Source organism: Agelaius phoeniceus, chromosome 19 (assembly GCF_051311805.1).
Source record: "Agelaius phoeniceus isolate bAgePho1 chromosome 19, bAgePho1.hap1, whole genome shotgun sequence".
Taxonomy (NCBI): domain Eukaryota; kingdom Metazoa; phylum Chordata; class Aves; order Passeriformes; family Icteridae; genus Agelaius; species Agelaius phoeniceus.
In genome coordinates this window covers 7,655,144-7,673,776 of record NC_135283.1, presented here as the reverse complement: position 1 = coordinate 7,673,776, position 18,633 = coordinate 7,655,144, and the positions used below count along the sequence as shown (strand labels likewise).

General features: G+C 39.4%; 1 protein-coding gene across 2 annotated transcripts in view; it reads left to right on the top strand.

The window, feature by feature from the left end:
* CA10 (carbonic anhydrase 10) overlaps positions 1-9,080 on the top strand; it is a 206,605-nt gene extending 197,525 nt beyond the window's left edge. For both annotated transcript variants that reach the window (XM_054645049.2, XM_077188154.1), the window contains 3 exons: positions 4,488-4,642; positions 6,860-7,034; positions 7,910-9,080. In XM_054645049.2, the coding sequence (XP_054501024.1) occupies positions 4,488-4,642; positions 6,860-7,034; positions 7,910-7,932 (353 nt within the window). In that variant the 3' untranslated portion in view covers positions 7,933-9,080. The remainder of the gene's footprint in view (positions 1-4,487; positions 4,643-6,859; positions 7,035-7,909) is intronic.
* The last annotated feature ends 9,553 nt before the right edge of the window (positions 9,081-18,633 follow it).

Sequence of the window (18,633 nt, the reverse complement as noted above, 5' to 3'; positions counted from 1 at the left end):
AATTGCTTTAATTTTTAACCACGGTGTTTGCTAAGTTTATCCGTTAAAATTAAATCACTGGTAGACATAATGCACATAATATTCCACAAGGCATTGGGTTACTTACTGTAGTAACAAGTATTGACTGTGAATTTTTAGTGTAAATTGGGAACATGAAAGTGTTATTGAAAGTAATTTTGCAGTTGTCTTGCATGATGGATTATAGCATCATTGCTGAAAACTAATTTTACCTCTTACACTGCAAGGATTTCTAGTGTGCCTTTAGTAGCTGGAGTTCTGCAGCTTCTGCTTTAGGGCTCCACTTCTGAAGTCAGTACTCAGCACGGTGCTGACAAAATGCCCAGGCCTCATGTGCTCAAGAGGAGCGTGGAGGGAATGATAAAAAAAATGCTGGTTCAAAGTCAGGACAGTTCATAACATAAATAAAAGTTTTTGTTGGTTTTTTTTTTTTAAAGAACAGCAACAAAATTAAGTGCTGTCTCTCCTGCTGCATGAAATTTCCACGTGCCAAGAGCATTAAAAGGGAAATTTCTAGTCTTATGGCTACAGTGAAGTAAGTGGACCCCAAGGAATTTTTAAGGAGATTTTAAATGTTTATTAAGATATTAAATGTTTATTTACAGATATTAGTGGCTACAGTGAAGTAAGTGGACTCCAAGGAATTTTTAAGGAGATTTTAAATGTTTCTTTGGTTCTGTTATCGCAGCCCAAAGAACTGACTGTGAGCAAACTGAAACAAGGGTTTTTTCAAGCAGGTTTTAGTCAGAAGCTGTGTAGGTATCTCAGAAGAAAACTGTTTTATTATTCCTCATTAAGTGCGCCATTTGAGGGGACAAGTTAGTTTTCTTTCAAAACAGTTATGCTACACGAGCTTTCATCCAGTATTTGCTTAACATCAGGGAAAAAATTAACTTTTTAGATTCCCAAAATTCCACATAAAAATTTGGTCTTCTCATTGTCTGGTAAGCAGAGAAACTGAGGATCTCTTAATTCCTAACCCTGTAAATCTAACCTAGATCTTCTTCTGGATTATCATGATATGAACTTTAAAATCAAATGTACCTTCCTCCACTCAATAAACACTATATTCCCTATAAAAAGCATTATTATAAAGACAACATACACAGATTTCGCTGTGAAAGCCAATCCCACACATCTATTACAAGCCTAGGGATAAAAGGATTTACATTATTTTCTAGGTAAATTGCCAGAGTCAAGGCCTTTATGTAAATGAATGTGAAATTTAATGAAATCTAATTTGTGGAGAGAAAAATTCCTGGGTTTGGAAATCACCGTAAGGCACCAGCAGATCAAGAGTAACACATTGTGGACTGCAGATAGGAATGATGCAGAGGGTCCAGGAAAGGCTGGATTTATGAAAGGAAGCTTGTCACTGGCAAGAGATCATAACAGGGTGATTTTGAGCATTTTGAATGTATTTTCAGTAAATATAAGCAAGAATTTGAAGGGCGGCAGTCTGGTATTAATACCAACGCACCAGGTCTGCTTCAACTCCAGAACAAGAAACCCTTACCAAGATGTGGGGAAAGGACAGACCTGTTCATGGGAAAAATGTTGGTAACCAAATACTTATTGTGTCATCTTCTCTCATGGAATCATCTGACTTCCCATGGGAATATACTCATACACAGGCATTAACACGTACTGTGTTTTCTTGGACAAACCCTTATTTCATTCACCCCTATCTTTGAGTTTTCCTGAAGTGATATTTTCCTCCAGTTTCTCATAGGAATATCTCTCATCTATATTAATCTTCAGTTAGTTTTCCATCTCCTAGTAAACGTTTTAGGGCAAATTCTACCTGGTTGAAATAATTTTAGCCCAGCTGAAGCCAATATGGCTGTGAGAAAGCAGATTTGGGCTTTAGGGATCTCTTCTGCCTGACTCTGTGCCACTTGGTGTTAAAACACACCACTTTCCATGGCTCATAAATAATGAACAGGATGTTCATGTGGGAAAGGGAAAAGTGTGTGATGACTCATTGAAAACAGGCATTGGCATGAAAAAAGTCCATCAGTTCTCTTCCAGTGCAATTCCAGCAAAATTACCAGTGCACTGCAAATAATGTTTTTAATGACCAGGTGTATTCAGTCATCTCTACTTGTTCAAATATAACTGCATTTTGACTGTGATTTCATGCTTGTGTCTGGAAGATTTGGGTTTAGAAAGAAGCTGTCATGGGCCATGGGCCACTGAAGCCTGGTCATATTAAAACAGGGGACAGTCAGCCACCTCCCAGACACTAATGGCATTTCCCCTTCTGCTTGAGGATCTAGCCAGCCATCCAGCACTGCAATCACCCAGCTCAAGCTGCAAGGGCAGGGCAGAGGGCTCTTTTTCTAAAAACATGAGAGGACCTGCCAAGATTTTGTTTTGTAAAACAATGAACACATTTAAAATATTAAATAACAGTAAGGCCCTGGTCAATGAGGCGGAAACATTACACTCTCACCTTGACACTTTAACTGACGCCGTAGCTGCCAATATTGTTGCCCCAAAACCCTGTACCATGTTGACTCTGCTGTGTTAAAATAAAAAAACAAGGCCACATTTTCTCTCCCCGTATTCTTTGATTTTCTGTTACCCAAGACAATAATCTGCAGCCCTTCTTATTTTTCCATTAGGTTGTACAATACAAGTCTTTTACTCATCTAAGTTATGTCCTCCAGCTACAATATGTTAAATTCAAGTTAAATAGCACCTTTCTTTTTTAGCTCCTATACAATTCCTTGATCATTTGGATTTCTCTACAAATCAAGGTCAGCTTATGTTGAGCATTGAAAGAGGGAACACACCTCAGTGTGCACTTTTCGTTGCCTGCATTTTAACGTTTTCTCTGCAAATGAACCAAATTGGAGACACCACACACAGGTGAAAGGGTTCAAAGAGAACTCACAATGTTACAAATCATAACCACCCCAGCTTTCTCTGAGATACACACAAGCAGCAGTGTATCAGAAATAAAATATGTTTATCCCTGAGTGGATGAACTCCTACAGCCTAAGATTTGGCAGGAAAATCTGAGTTTTAGCTTTGACAGCACTGCCAAAAGTACTGTAAGACCAGCATTACCCAAGAGAAATAGCGCAGATAGTACAGACAACACTGAGGAACTCTGATGAATTTTGAAAGATATATCTCATTATATTTAGGTACATATCCACAGAACAAATTCTGTTGCAGAGGAATACACTTCATTAATTCCTAGGGAGCCTTACAATAAAGGCAGGAATCCTGGTACTGCTTCCCAGCAAGCCTTCAACCTAGAGTTTAGCTTTCTGAGGTATTGGAATATAATCCCAATATTACCAGGTGGAACGTGCCTGGGCTCTTCTGATCCTTGCTGCTGGGCAAAAGGCAGCAGCTGTGGTATTTCACCTCAGAGACACCTTTGGCTGGCTGGAAGTTGCAGTTAGGCACCAGAACAAGTCCAGGCATGGTAGAAACTCAGTTTACTCTGATGGAAAGGCTCCAGGCTAGGTGAAGAGGAAAAGGAGACGGATTCTGCAGAGGGTTTAATCCAGAGTTTATTCCAGAGTCACATATGTCTGAATCTTGGTAACGGCTCCACAGAAACCTGACCACGTGCTCTCCATGTCTTTTAAGCTCGGGGGCAGGGGGAGGGAAGGGACAGGTGAGCCACCAAGCAGGTGGGTGGGGGGAAGGCTCAGGGGACAATGACACTTGGAGGAGCCAATGACCCCAGGGCTGAGGGGCATCTTTTGAACTTTTGCCAATCACACGACGCCCCTGCTGGAATGATAAGATTGACTGACAGCACTTAGCAAGGAGGCAAGGGGGAGGGGAAGGGAGAAGCTATTGCCACACCTGGGAGCTGAAACAGGAAATGGCATCACACTGCAACACTGAGGGAGCTGGCACTGCACGCACACTACTGTGCACATGAAAGGCTGGGAGGCTTCATGGAGCAGCTTTATTATCATGCATTAACTGCAATTTCCTCTCATGCCAGAAGGCAATTAAGTTTTAATTCTCTTGGCCTTTCTGAAGCTTTGTCGAGCAAAAATTGTTAATGACCCCAAAAGATGGAAAGTCAGCATTCTTCAAAGGCTTCTGCATCTCAATCAATAACTGCAACTTCAAGAAGCTTTTGACTCCAGTCCCTAAGTGTGATTTAGAGTTGCCCTGTGAGTGCCTGTGCTCAGTTCCCAGAGTGTGTGAATGGGAATCTCAGTGCTGATCCACCCAGCAGGGTGAGGGATATTACTTGTGTTACTTGTTCTTGTTTAAACTGCTGGAGGATCCAGAAATGTGCATCTGTTAAACTTCATTCTTTGGTAGAACTGAACATCATGTCATCATGTTCTGGAATTAGGGGACATGAAAAGGGTGATTTTGTTTGGTTTTTTAAATTTTGTTTGTTTGTTTGTTTTGTTGGGGTTTTTTGTTGTTTGTTTTGTGATGCTGCTGTTTTACCAGAGTTGTTTTCCTCCTTTGTTCTCCAGATGATGCATACTTACTACAGGGGCTTAATATTGAGGAACTTTATCCAGAGACATCTAGTTTCATTACGTATGATGGGTCAATGACAATTCCACCCTGCTATGAAACAGCAAGCTGGATAATAATGAACAAACCTGTCTACATAACAAGGATGCAGGTAAAGCAATTTACAAATTACTCAGTCTAGGATAGGTACAAAGTAATATTTTAAACATAATATTTCTAGCTTTACATTAGATTCAACTCTTGTGCTGTAGGGATCGCTGCATGCTATTTATACAGTTTGCAAAAGCATTGAAGAGGTTTTTTGTCAAAATAAAAATACTAACTGTTAAGAACTCCATCAGTATCTACACATACAAACTTTAAGGGGGACCCTATTTTCAGTGAGGGTTTGAACTAAAAGGTTTTCAGCAGTCTCTCCACAACTGCATCATTCTATGATGCTGTGAACAGTTACTTGGAGACTCTAAAACAAGTACATCAGTTTTGTACAAACATAACTGAGGTTATTAAGGATAACAGAGGTCATTCCTAGGTCTGAATAAACATGTATCAATAGCACATAATGTGACAGAGATACAGTATATGGAGCCTTCTGGAAAAAAATCAGCCAGTGCTTTCTGGTATAGAATAAAATTCCAGGATACACACCACAAATACATTTGGAAAAATCAGACTGAAGTATTGAAGCCCCTATTAGAGAGAAGCAAGAAAAATTATGTGAGAGAAAACACAACTTCACATCCAAAAGGAAGCTATTGAGGAAACACACCAGTGGAAAAATCTCAAAAACTAAATTTCTGTACAACTTGCTTACAATCCAAATCCTGGCATCAGAAAACAGCAAATTTAACACCAACTGGCCTTTTCTCCAGAGTTTCCATCAGTGAGTTGCCTACAGAGCTGTGAGCTGAACTAAAACCTCCTCTCTTGTATACTTGAACCACCATATGCTCGGCCCAAGCAGGCAGCAGAAGAAATATGGCCTGAGAAATGAAATGAGGAACAAGAAAACAACCCTAAATATCACTTTGGGATTTAAAATCATATTAACATTGTAAATAAGATTACTTTTAAAAGCCTGAGATGTTTTTGTGATATTCCTTCTGTCCAGTTTAGTCTAGAGATAGTGAAAGCACTTTGTTTCCTTTCTAAATGGGTGATTTGGGAGAATGACACAGCTGAGCAGAGGCAAAAATGCTCACGATTGTGAACTTTTCAAACACAGGACCTGAATATTTTCCTACAAGCAACATTTTTAGGTCCAACATTAATGTGCAAAATAAGGATTCAAATATTTCTAGTCTGTGCTGCTACCTATGGGTTATAACCTCATGATACTTGCTCCTTGTCATGCTTTAATGGTTAATCACATCCTCCATTAATACTTAGTTATATCCTCCATTATTAATGCTGAAAATTGATTTTGTGGAATACTTACTAATTATGTTGTGTACTCATACTGAAAAAGCAATGCCCAGCTCAAGTTTTCCCTAAAAGCTGTTAAAGACTTCCAGTACATAAACCCCAGCTACTGGATTTCCCCATTAAATGCCATAAACAAACATAATAAATTGTACACTAATGTGGAAGATAATTTGTTTTTATATCTTTAAACCAAAATATTGAGGATTTCTGGTTAATAACATGAAACCTTTTTTTTCCCTCTCTGATTTTGGTTGACTTGGATCAATCAAGAGTTGCATAGTCACCATAACAGCCATTTCTGCCAACCAGCACTGGATGCACAGGATGATTCACTATTTCCCTCTGTGCTGTGAAACCAGCTCAGAAGAAGGCTGGAGTCTGATGTAGGAACACTCACAGTCACAGCACAGACAGTATCATGACAGACCTGTCAGCAAAAAGAGGCTCTCACTTTTTAACATCATTAATTTCACGACTTCAGCAGCATCACTGTCAGTTTTCCTTCCCATCCAGCCTGCCCCTACCTGGTTCTTGAATAACACCAACCAAAACTGTGGCTTCTCAACTGAAAGCTACACTGTTCAGGAAATGAGCTCTTGTCATTCATCAAGTTCATTTGCTCCGTACCAGCTGCTGCCATCCAGCACTGTTTATTCTATTGCTTTCTGGCTCACCCAAGGACACCTCAATACTATTTCATTCACTCCCCACAAAACTGGTTACTCTCATTTAAAATGGGGCTCAGAAACAGAGGAACACACAAGGAATGGTTTTAACTCTGACTACAAACTGGCAGAGTTAACTTAAATTCTGTTTCACTGAAATTCTGTTTCACTGAAATTCTGTTTTACTTCCATTTATTAACTAATCTATTTAATAGTGTTGTATGTTGTTTACTTACAGCAAAGACCAGTACTAAAACCCCCTTGTTTTGTCCTTATAGATGCATTCTTTGCGACTCCTAAGCCAGAATCAGCCATCACAGATATTTCTGAGCATGAGCGACAATTTCAGACCAGTCCAGCCTCTCAACAATCGATGTATCCGAACCAATATCAACTTTAGTTTACAGGGAAAAGATTGTCCAAACAATAGAGCACAGAAACTACAGTATAGAGGTACGTTCCACCTCCAGAATAACCCTTTCTATGCTTTCACTGAGCTCCTTTCTTTGAGAAATCCAAGGACATAACAAGGCACACAAATAAAAACACATAAAACTCCATATCTTGGGGAATAACTGTGTCAGTCAAATGCCACACATTTGAAAAATATGAGTAAATGCGCAGGAAAAGCATGACAAAAAAACCAGCCTGGGACATCAAATATGTTTTTTAGAAGTAAATAGGACAGGCCCTTGGTTTTCTAGCCTCATTTTAAAGTCTTCTTCCCTTACAAAGTGCATTTTGCTCTGGTTTACTCATCTACAAAGGGGGATGAGCTAGTCTTGATGACAACTGATCTCAAACAAAATTAGTAATTGATAAGACTTAATTTCACTTTCAAGGTGCACCACCATAACAAACACCTAAATTACTAAGTAGATATAAAGCTGGAGATATAAACAATGAAGCAGCTCAGTCACCTGCAGCTAGAGTCCTACACTGCCACGGCTGTGGCTCACAACTGAGCTTTAATGTGTCTCATGCATCTTTGAGCCCAGGCACACAACTGTGTTGCCTGAAATAATGGTGTTAAAGTGCCCTCACAGCAGTAATATCATCATTATGAAGGAGAAGCACTAAAGGAAAAGAAAGGAAATTTTCAGCAGCAAGACAGATGACTGTGTTGCAATACTTCAAAGGAAGAGTCATTCTTCAGACTTAATTCTTTTCTAGAAAAAGGAGGAAACTGAACCTCCTGGCTTTTTTAAGACATTTTGTCTAAGTGCCTAGTGCAGTGTTAAAGCAGTTAAATTTGATTCACAGTGTTAAACCAGTTTCATATTTGGAGTTTATTGAAGCATAATTGTTTTTGTTTGTTTCTCTTCCAGTAAATGAATGGCTCCTCAAATGAGACAGAGCAGGCAAAATCCAAATCCTCAGTGGAATGCTTCTTCTGGGAATTGACATCATCTACAATGCACCCAACCTCCCTCTCTGGCTCACATGCACCTTGTGCTGTGGGAAAAGAGCTGCCATGCTGGAAAACTCCTCAAAATTTATTCATGTGATTGGTGGCCATTTAAAAACAAAGCAAAACAAGACAAAACAAAAGTATTACAGTAAATGTGATTACAATTTTCCTGAACTAATTTGGAGTCACAAAGAAAGACTTTTCAGACTTTGTACATATGAAATTCTTTCTCTTCTCCCTCTCTCTCCCTCAATTGAAAAAAAAAGAAAAAAAAGAAAAAAGGTGGATCAGTACAGCATCAAAGTGGAGTTGTGTTCTGTGTGCCAAGTAATCTTGGAAAGCTCTCATTATTTCACTATCATTAATGGATACTGACAAGACAGAACAAGGCTCCTGTAAAGAAATCGTTTCTAGGTATGATCTTTCTGTTCATTTAATTTTAAAAGGGACAGACTTTGATAGATAAGTATTGTAAATATATCACTGCAGAATATAAAGGAAATTTAAATATTTCCCTCTGTCACATATCTGTAGTAGGATTTGGCAAAATCAGAATATATCCATTTTCTGTTTCTTGCTTTACAATAGATCATACGTTGTGTTGGCTACTATTAACAACTCAATAAATGTGTTTAACAAATTAATTTAATTAAGTTGCTTTGATTTCTTTTTTTCCTTTCTGAAATGACAAGCCTCTACTACTTGTGGATGCATTATTTGTGGTTTTATTTTTTTTCCACTTTTTTTTTTGTTCTTTTTTTTTACTTAATTTCTTTGTTTGCAGCCCATTCAAGTGAGTGAAGGACAATTGGGAATGCACTTAAAGGTGGTATAACTTTAACTCCACTGGGCTCAGAAGCAGAAAGCAGATTAAACATATCTCAGTTTAAAATTGTCATTTTCCTTGCTGAAGCCATTATTGGGACAAACATTCAATTCTGTAAATTGGTGGTGAAAGGGATATTTTTTCTTTACAGATAAAGCAGGAGCTGGCCTAGTAAAAACAAATGACTTTTTTCTTATTTATAATGGTCATTCACTGTGTTTGGTTACTGTCAAGAACTCAATAAATGTGTTTAACAAGTTCACACAGCACATGTTTGACCTTCTTGAATACTGAGGGATTTTTCAGGTTGGTATTTTTTTTCAGTCTGGAGAGGGGTCAGGCCTCATGATCTCCCATCCCTAATGCTCACATTGTACCACATTTAAGTTCACAGAAAGCAAGATGAAGCCAAACAATGCTCTGGCACCAAGAAATTGTTTACACCAAATGGAAGAACAGGCACTACAAGAAGTGTGAGGGAACAGCCAGGGAGCTTTAATGTGACAAAAATGTTATCTGTGCCTGAAGAGAACAGTGTAAGGAGCACCTGACAGGAAAGTTGAGTCTGTGGTTTGGGAAGATTGCAGCTTGAAAAATGAGAAGAGGCCAGGACTGGCCTTCAGGGGACCCTCAGGATGGAGAATGGAGACATAAAATGGTGAGGAACCCAGAACTGTCAACAGTTCAACTGCTCAGTGCAAAGTGCAGGGAAGGCTTGGGTGAGATGGGCTGACATAAGGGTGCCCTGTCTGCACCGGATCTTGGACCAGTGACCCTGGCCTAGGATTCTCTCAGCACATGGGTAAATTACTTGATTGTCAAGGTGTTTAATTTCCAGGATCCTCTTTGGATATCTGTAAAATACGTGATTCTCAAGTTACTTCATTTGAAGCATTTCAAATGGCTTCCAACACCGTACAGTGACAGAAAAATCCACAACACATCCACAGAAATGTCACACAGCAAGTATTACACTGTAGATTAATACTGTCAAATCTTGTAATTGAAAAAAGCAAAATTTCCAACTCAAGGTTTACCTAGCTAATAAAAACTGAAAAACAATGGAAGCCACATGCCTTCGATATTTTTGAGTGAATTTATAAACTTGTTTATCCTACTTATTTGGTGTCTTTTAAGCTTCACTTATGGTGCAGAATAAAGTTACTGAGAGCATAAAATCCACAATGCATCAATCTATATTTTTGGACAAATATCTGGCAGTTGTTGGTCCAAGTTTTTCTATAACAGAAGGAAGATAAGCCAGGCCTCGATAATAAAGCTTGTAATAAGCAATAAACACTATTTTCTATTTTAATGAAAGCTGATAGAAGGGATTTAAGGGGAGGGAGATATGTGATAGAAGGGACTATTCCTAGGAAGGAATCATGCTGTGCTTTGGATTAACCCTGCACACTGAGAAAGGAAGCAATTATACTGGAACACCACAAATAGATTTGTCAAAATTTCCAACTCCATTTTGTGAGTTAAGATTTCATATTTTGCCATAAATTGCTTAGGTTTTTGTTTTAATCATAGTTTGCAGCCGAAAGAGACCCAAACACTTATCATTCTAAGTGTTTTGCCTGTTTCAGTAACGCTCACATTTAGACATCCAGCACCAGCTGTTCCGATCAGGCATGGAGCTCTGTCAGGACACTGAGCAGCCAAAGAAAGCCACACCCTATCACAAAATCTTCAAGCAAAAACATAAAGTTCCAGGATCAAGCAGCTGGCACAGGCTGCTTATTTTTAGAGCCCACACAACACCTGCCCAGAGTAATCCCTCCAACCTAAGCACTTTGTCCAGAGCACTCAGCAGAGTCTGGCTGCAGACAGAGCCCAGTATTTTAGGAAGGGCTGAATGTGGCCTCATTGCCATCCCTGCCTGAACCATTCAGATCAGGAATGGGATTTTTTGCTGGTGATAAGGCTCAGCACAGAGGGGAGGTACTTGGCAGGTAATGCACACCTGGAAGCCTGTACTGTTGACTTCGATGAACAGGCAACACCACAGGCAGGACCAAGTTGTCATGTCATGATGATAACACTAAGAACCTAATAATGGGAGGAAATGCTTAGATTTATCCACTCACACTGAAGAACATGATATCAAAACAATTTAGGTACCAAACTATGAAGCTCATCTGATGATAAAAAACATGAGAAAATTCAAATTTACAATATTCTAAAATCCTCTATTTCAAGTAGTAGTAAAAAAATTTAATAGCTGAGTTTTATAAGCTCAGGTTTATAAGCTCCTTTGATTTAACCAAAAAGAAAAAGTATTCTTATACAGAAAATCAGAACTAAAGGAGATCTGTGGGATGAAAGCCGAAAGCAAAAACCTTCAGCATAACTGTACCTATAGATATTATACATCTGTCCATCCACCTTCCTGTTCCAGCCTTCAAAGCTGAACCAGCAAGCAAACACCTCATGGATATGATTGGAAGCTTGGCTATTTTATTATAAAAGAAACTCCTATAAACCAAAAAAAATCCTTTCTCGCCATTCAAAACCTCTCACTTATCTATCAAGTAGATACTCTGAAAGAAGAGGGGCAATGGAAATTGTGCTGAAAAATTGAGACTTGAGATCACAACACTAGGAACAAAGATACTTGAGGGTGTGCAAGGTTATACTTCCTGTACTGATCCAAACACTCAAACACAGACAAGGAACTCAATCAAAATAAGTTGGTCTGCAAAGATCAGAACAACTTCGAAATCTGTGAATTCTTGTTTTTATGAGTAGCTCAGCTTGCTCTGAGTGTTCCACATCATGGCCTTAAGAAATGTCAACACTAATTATTGCTCACATGACATTAGTTTGTCCGGCAGCATAGACATTGTGGACTTGGTGGAAATAATTTTTATATACTTTGTATGTCAAACAGTAGGATCTTTCAAGACATTTATTATAAAACAAAGAAAAAAAACAGGATAAAACTTCAGAGTCCTTCCTGCTTCTGACAGGACCTGCCTTTGCTCTTCCTATTTTCATTTTCTGGGGATTTCACTCCTCATTACTTCCACTAGTACCTCCTCTTACAAAAGTAGCTCTGAGGAATGCAGTAAATTAAATTCATCCCACAGAATCACAATGCTGCCATGAACATATTAGCCAGTTTCTTGATACTCACTATTGCTGGAATCAACACATTGCAGCAACCACAAAAAAACTTTAAGTAATGATGCAGAATGAGCTGGTACATCTATTATTTGGTGAAGACAAGGTGGAGGATCTGATTGTACCCAGAATGCCAAGACCAAAAGGCAAATAAAACCCTTCCAACATTTAGGGTGTTCCTCATGATCTTTAACATTAAAGAAGGAGGATGCTCCTTCTTTTTATTTTACTTTTTAAAGTGCTGAGGGTTAACACTACCATTAACATTCCATCTCAGTCTGAAAACAAAGTGTCTTGGAGTGACTGTATAATACTATCGTTTGCTTTAAACCCAGAAATGGTTCCTGTAACTTTAAGCCCGCGGGAAGCGGGGGAAGCCGGGGGAATTCCTTCGGCCGTCTGAGTTCAAACAGAGATACTCCTCCGCTCTCTCTCTGTTCTTTCTCAGCAGAGAGATGGAGAGTTACATGCTTTACTTTTAGCTAGCTTGTTTTTTGTTAGCTGAGGCTAGAAGTTTCTCTGGACTGCATACAGTTTCTCCGGTGAATTCTGCGGCTTCTTCTGGAACTATTCGGCTTAGCTTCGGTCTGAGAATTGAACCATCGCCGGGAGCCGGCGGGGAGGCCCCGGGATACCTCATCTCGGCTCCAGACCTCGGGAGAAGCCGAACAGAACTCTTAAAATCCACCAGCTTTCTTCGCAGCGAGGTTTTAATATCTAACATTATTCATTTTTTCCCCCGTCCCTGCGTGCACTTTGTGTGTTAAATAAATAGGGTTTTTTCACCTTCTTCCAAGAAATTCCTTTTGTATCACTGGTGGGAGACGGAGGGCCTAATCTTACCTTCTTTAGAGGAGACATTCCTTTCAGGACGTTTCCTCCTAACTTGTCCCAAACTGAGACACAAAGCTGAAAATTTTACAGCTTTCATGAGGTGAACCTTCCCCAAAAGTCAAGAACTAAAAGGAAAACTGTAAATGGCCAATGTATTTTATTGCAGATACCAGATTTGCAGTAAAAAGCAGATGTTTTGCACATTTTACTTTCCATCTCAAAGTTTTACAACAACTGCACCGCAAAAACCCCCAGATATTTGGTTCCTAAACAAAAAACTAAGTTTTTCAGGGAGATAAGCTCTAATTACTCTATGTTTGGATTTTTTTATTAGATTTTATTCCCCAGATGTAGTGGCTGACAAAGCCTGGAGAGTTTACTGTACAAGATGCAGATTTACTGCAAATAGCTCAGCACAGTTCTCAACAACACACTAAAATTATTCAAGGAGCCTGTTTGTATGGCAAAGAACAAGCACCATTTATAATATGAAATGTAATGCAGGCAAGCATTTTCTATTTCCTACAGTGTCAGGCTTTATTCTAATAACTAAAGATGTGTCAAACACATACCCAGAACAGAAAATGAAAAACAGGATAATAAATCTTCTAAGGACAGGAAAATAACACTTAGGTTTTGAATAGGGAAAAAAAATCCTTAGAAGTATTAGAAAAACAGCAAAAATATTGATTGACACAGTTTATTATTTTAGGCAGATGCTCCCACCCCATTAGGGTAGAAAGAGCTGGAGCCAAAAGTAAATCAAAGGGGAGCAAAGTTACAGTGGAAAATAGTGTAGTTGCCCCAGAAGGAAGGTCAAGGCCATGAAATTCACCCTTGGGTGGGTATTCCCAGCATAAGGAGACAGCCAACACCTGACATCCCATTTTTGGAAGCATTCAGGTATTTGCACCCATGGCACATGTCCAAATGCACCAGGACCATGATTTTGGTCAAGGGAAAGTCATGCTGAGTCAGGATCAGAATGTCCTTCCCAATTGCTCAAGGGCCATTTTAGATATGCCTCCTCAAGGATTTTGTGAACCTTCCTCAAGGATTCTGCAAAGAAATCACCAGAAATGCCTCATGCTTGCTTCACTTGCTGTCTTGCTGTCCCACCTAAGCTTTAGTGAGACTCCCTGGAAGTTTATCCCCGCAAAGCTGCCCTGAAGGACTTCTGGATAAGTGCAAGATTTAATGTGCTGGATGAGAAAACAATTGTAAACCCCACATGGTAAAGAGATGGGAATATGCCAACATGATGAGGAAATATCATATTAATATTCAAAAATGCTATTAAAATCTTATGAATGAATGTTAAGACAACACAGAAAGTCAGAAGCACAATGGCAGAAAACAGAGTTTGGGAGAATCACAAGGGGAAAAGACCAATCTTTTCCTTCTGCCCTGAATTTTTTCCTTAATGATGCAGCAATATAGCAGCAAGCTGATTGCAGCTTGCTGCCTCCTTTCAGACATAATTTAAAATTGACAGCACTAGGAGTAATAATGGCATTTTCAGACATTCATGCCAAAGTTTCACAATACCAGAAACCTCTCTCATTAAACATTTATTTATATCTGTGTTCCTTGAGCTGCAAAAAAGATAAAAAAATTGAACTCCATTGACAAACATTTCACCCAACCGCTCCCTGTGTTCCTCCCACACAGATGGGCAGCCGAGACACTTAAACTAAATCACTGAGACTTGGCCCTCCTGCAAGCAGTGGTGTCTCCTGGAAGCATGTGAACTATTAAAGGCAAGCATCACCTCTTGAGATGTTAAATCATGTAGCCCAAGCTACAGAAGAACAGGACTTTGGCTTTTAAAAGTCTTGATGAATCCCTGCGTAATTCCAAATACAAAGGATGAAGAACTGTGGAATAATTCCATGTTTCAGCTTTCAGAAATTGATTCTTTCCACTCCTTATGTGTTGCTTGTCTTACAGAGAGAACTTCTTCATAGGGGACTGTTCTGGTTTAGGGTAATTTTGAGAGAAAAACCTCTAAAGGGCTTTCCTTTAGAAAAAAAAATTTAAGTTGCCTCTCTTCTAACTGTTTGGGGAAAAAGATCTCCTTGGAGAAAAGTGGAAAAACTGTTTATTTAACAGGAAAAGCATTTACCAGCAGAAAAAATGAACAATATTAAACAATAAAACCTCTTGCTGTTCTAAAAGAGATTACAAACTCAGAAAAGTTCTCTTTGTGGGCTGTAGCTCAGCTCACTCAGTCTTTATCTGTTCCTCTGGTGCTGGAAATGCCATGGTCCAGGCCTGGCCCGGTGGGCCACAGGTGTGAGTTTCTGGTGCTCTTCTGGTGTTCAGTCCAGAGCAGGTTTAAACAGGTCTAAACAAAAAAAAAAACAAAAAAAAAAAAAACAAAAAAAAAAAAAAAAAACAAAAAAAAAAAAAAAACCTACAGTCCAGGGAACTTCTCTGCCTCAGCTAGCTAAAAACTAACTAAAAGCAAAGGACAGCTTTGTTCCGTTGTCTTTCTGTCCGCAGACAACACAGTCTAGAAGTAGGATGTGGGGGAGTAAGTGTCGTTTCTGATTACGAATTCCACACTTATTTTCTCCCCACTTCACTCTTGGAACAAGTCTTAAAGGTGTAATACTTATTATCCAGGATAAACAGAACAGATGACTGGGGATACAAGCATTTTACTGCCAATCCAGGACAGGATCAAACTTTCCTGGCAGCATGGAAGATGTCAGAGGACATGGTTGTTATCCCAGGTAAAGTTTCTGTGGGGAGTCTAAACAATCTCAACTGAAATATCACAGCTCTGTTTCTTGAAAGGCTTATACAAAAAATGAAATAAAACGAAACAAAAAACAGACAAACTATTGTATTTGCTGGAAAGACCTAACTGGTCTGGAAAGGCAGGAATGATGAATTGACTCCATGTTCTGAGAAGGCTAATTTATTACTTTATAATACTATATTATATTAAAGAATACTATACTAAACTAAACTAAAGAATACAGAAGAAGAAACTACAGAATACAGAAAGGATACTTAGTGCAGAGTCTCGACACAGCTTGGCCCTGATTGGCCCAAGAGTCAAAACTCACACCAGAATCCAATGATACAATCACCTGTGGGTAAACAATCTCCAAACACATTCCACATGTGTGCACAACACAGGAGAAACAAATGAGATAAGAATTGTTTTCCTTTTCTCTGAGGCTCCTCAGCTTCCCAGGAGAAAAATCCTGGGCAAAGGGATTTTTCAGAGAATGTGAATGCCACAACAAACAAACAAAAATACTTAAGCAGGTGGAATTCACCAAGTATTCTAATAAACAGCTTATTTCTACTAAAGACCTATCATTCAGTGCTGTCTTTTTTTCGCCATAATGCACAAGTGCCATGAGGGGCTTCACTGAGGATGCACAGCCCTGGTGCTGGATTTCAGCTCGGAACGCACCCACCACCTTCCTCTCCATGTCATTCTGTCAGGTCAGACAGATCTTTAGTTTAACTATTAGTGTCTTTCAGGTTTTCCTATTCGCAGATAGTTCCCATGTTGCCACCAGAGCACCATTGTCTCAGCCTTTAAGCAGCAATTAATCCTATTAAAAAAAATAATTCTAAACTAGACAAATGATGTTGGCCCATAAAACAGTCACAGCATTGTCTGGGTTCCTATGCACATGCAAACAGCAAAAGGGCAAACTGCCAGCTCAGTTCTCAAAGCAGGGATTGATAACATTTTATGGGAATGTTAGCGCCCTGGGCCATTTTATGGGAAAATTAACCCCCTGTGCCAGTGTCAGTCAGGGTGGCTGTGCTTCTGTGTGAGCGTTGAGCCTCACTGGAGGCTCGTCTGCACAGCCCAGAGCCTGGGGCTGCCAGCCTGGAGAGAGTCCCCGGCAGGCTGAGTGCCAGCCCCCAGACATACATCCATGGATCTGCTGCTGGGATTCACCCAAGGGAAGCAGCAGTGACCGCACTGACTGTTGCTGTTGGGGTAGAGTGCCAGAACACATGGAAAGCCTTGTGCTGCCCTGCCTCTAAGTTTATTTACATCACAGGAATTTCAGTAGCAGCCAGAACAGAGAGCAAACATGCAGAAGATGATTATGCCTGGTGTGTCCTGCTGCCCCAATCAAACAAGGATTAGGGACAAGCCAACCGGCATTCCCTACCATTGTCACAGTGTCACACACACATTACAGTTGTGGTTTCCAACACATAAATGTTTCTACTAAAGTACAGACTCCAACATTCCACTTTCATGGATCATTGTCATTCCCAGCCAGTGCAAGCAACCATGGAAACAGAAGAAACTTGGGGCCAGGTCCAAGTTTAGAGAAACTATGACCTGCAAAATAACTAAGGTGTGCATGCTTTATTTACAATGCCATGTGATTTGGAAAGGACTGTGATCTTAAATACCCCCATGAAATGGATGAGAAAGTAAACATCTCAAAGCAGGAATGAGGTTGGATGGTTTGACTGTAACAGCTTGCTTCTTTGTGATGTTTGTTTGCATGGTCACTCTGAATTTTTTGATGTTTTGGTATGTCTTTGATGTTAACACCTGAGAATGATAGTATCAAATTCTTTTTCATTTATTTGTTCTTTATTTGCAGGTTTATGATAAATTTTCACAAATTAATGAGAAATTTTCTTGTTTGGGACACTTAGGAGAAGACCAGGTCCTACACAAATTATATTAAGGTTCCTTAAATAAAGGATTCTTCAAAGTTACACTGACGAGCAAGAAGAGAACATATTTGAGATAACCTTCATGCTTCTCAGACAAAAACACTGAAAGAGACAAACACACAAAAAAGAAACTTCTCCAAACTTTACTGCCTTAAAAATATTTTTTCTTTTAACAGAATTTACCTGTAGTAGATTTACAAAACAGAGCACAGAAATAACATTCTGTGCAAGCAACACCATAAATACTGTGAAATGACTAACAAGAGACACACAGCAATGCAATCTGGCTATTTTTACAGTGTAGGATTTGTCACTGTGAATCAGGAGGTGTTGTGAAAGGGCAGTAAAGTCTAGTGAGTGATTGTGGCAGGCTGGAGCCTGGCAAGGTAAGCAAAGCCCTTTGTGTCTCAGGGATGGGCATTTTATTATGATGGGTGGAAGAGAGAAAGAAAAAAAAAATCAGATGACTCTGACTTCAAGATGTTTCTTTTAATGAATGTTTTCATGCCAACAGTCATTACAATGCTAATGTCAACACTTTTTTGGAAGTAGTACCCTTATAAGATTCATTAGGGATGACATAAGCATCCCACAACATATGGTGTCTCAAATCCAATTACTTTTCTATTCAAACCATGACCTTGAATAGGTTTTAAAACAAGAAAGAACACCAAGAAAAAGCTCCTATTGCTTATTTGATGGCTCAGTGGCATAGTACTGAAATTCAGAATTATGTCATCTTTCTTTCTGTTCTGCTTTCCAGTTTTGTATCCAATCTAAAAAAAGTGATAGAAGCTTAGTTTAGAAAAACAAGTGGTGGCAACATCTACTTCCTGAGACTGTTTGCACGTTGAAAGCACTGTGTACACAGAAAGGGGCATTTTGAAATACTTCAAGCGGCATTTGGCTGGGTTTCAAGTATCTCTAATTCCGAGGGCTAACACTGCAGTTCTCTGTATCCTGCATGGCCTGGAGCTGACATCCGTCTTTCTGCTGTGATAACCTCCCAACCTAGATGTACAACACCGTCTCACCAACCAGCAGCCTCTCACCTCACAGCAGTTGCTGCCTTGGGTTGTTACATCCCAGGTCAGTGAGGCGTGGTCAGTGAGGCAGATAACAAGATTTAGCATTTAGATAATTATGTGAATTTTCCAGATACCTTCAAAATGACA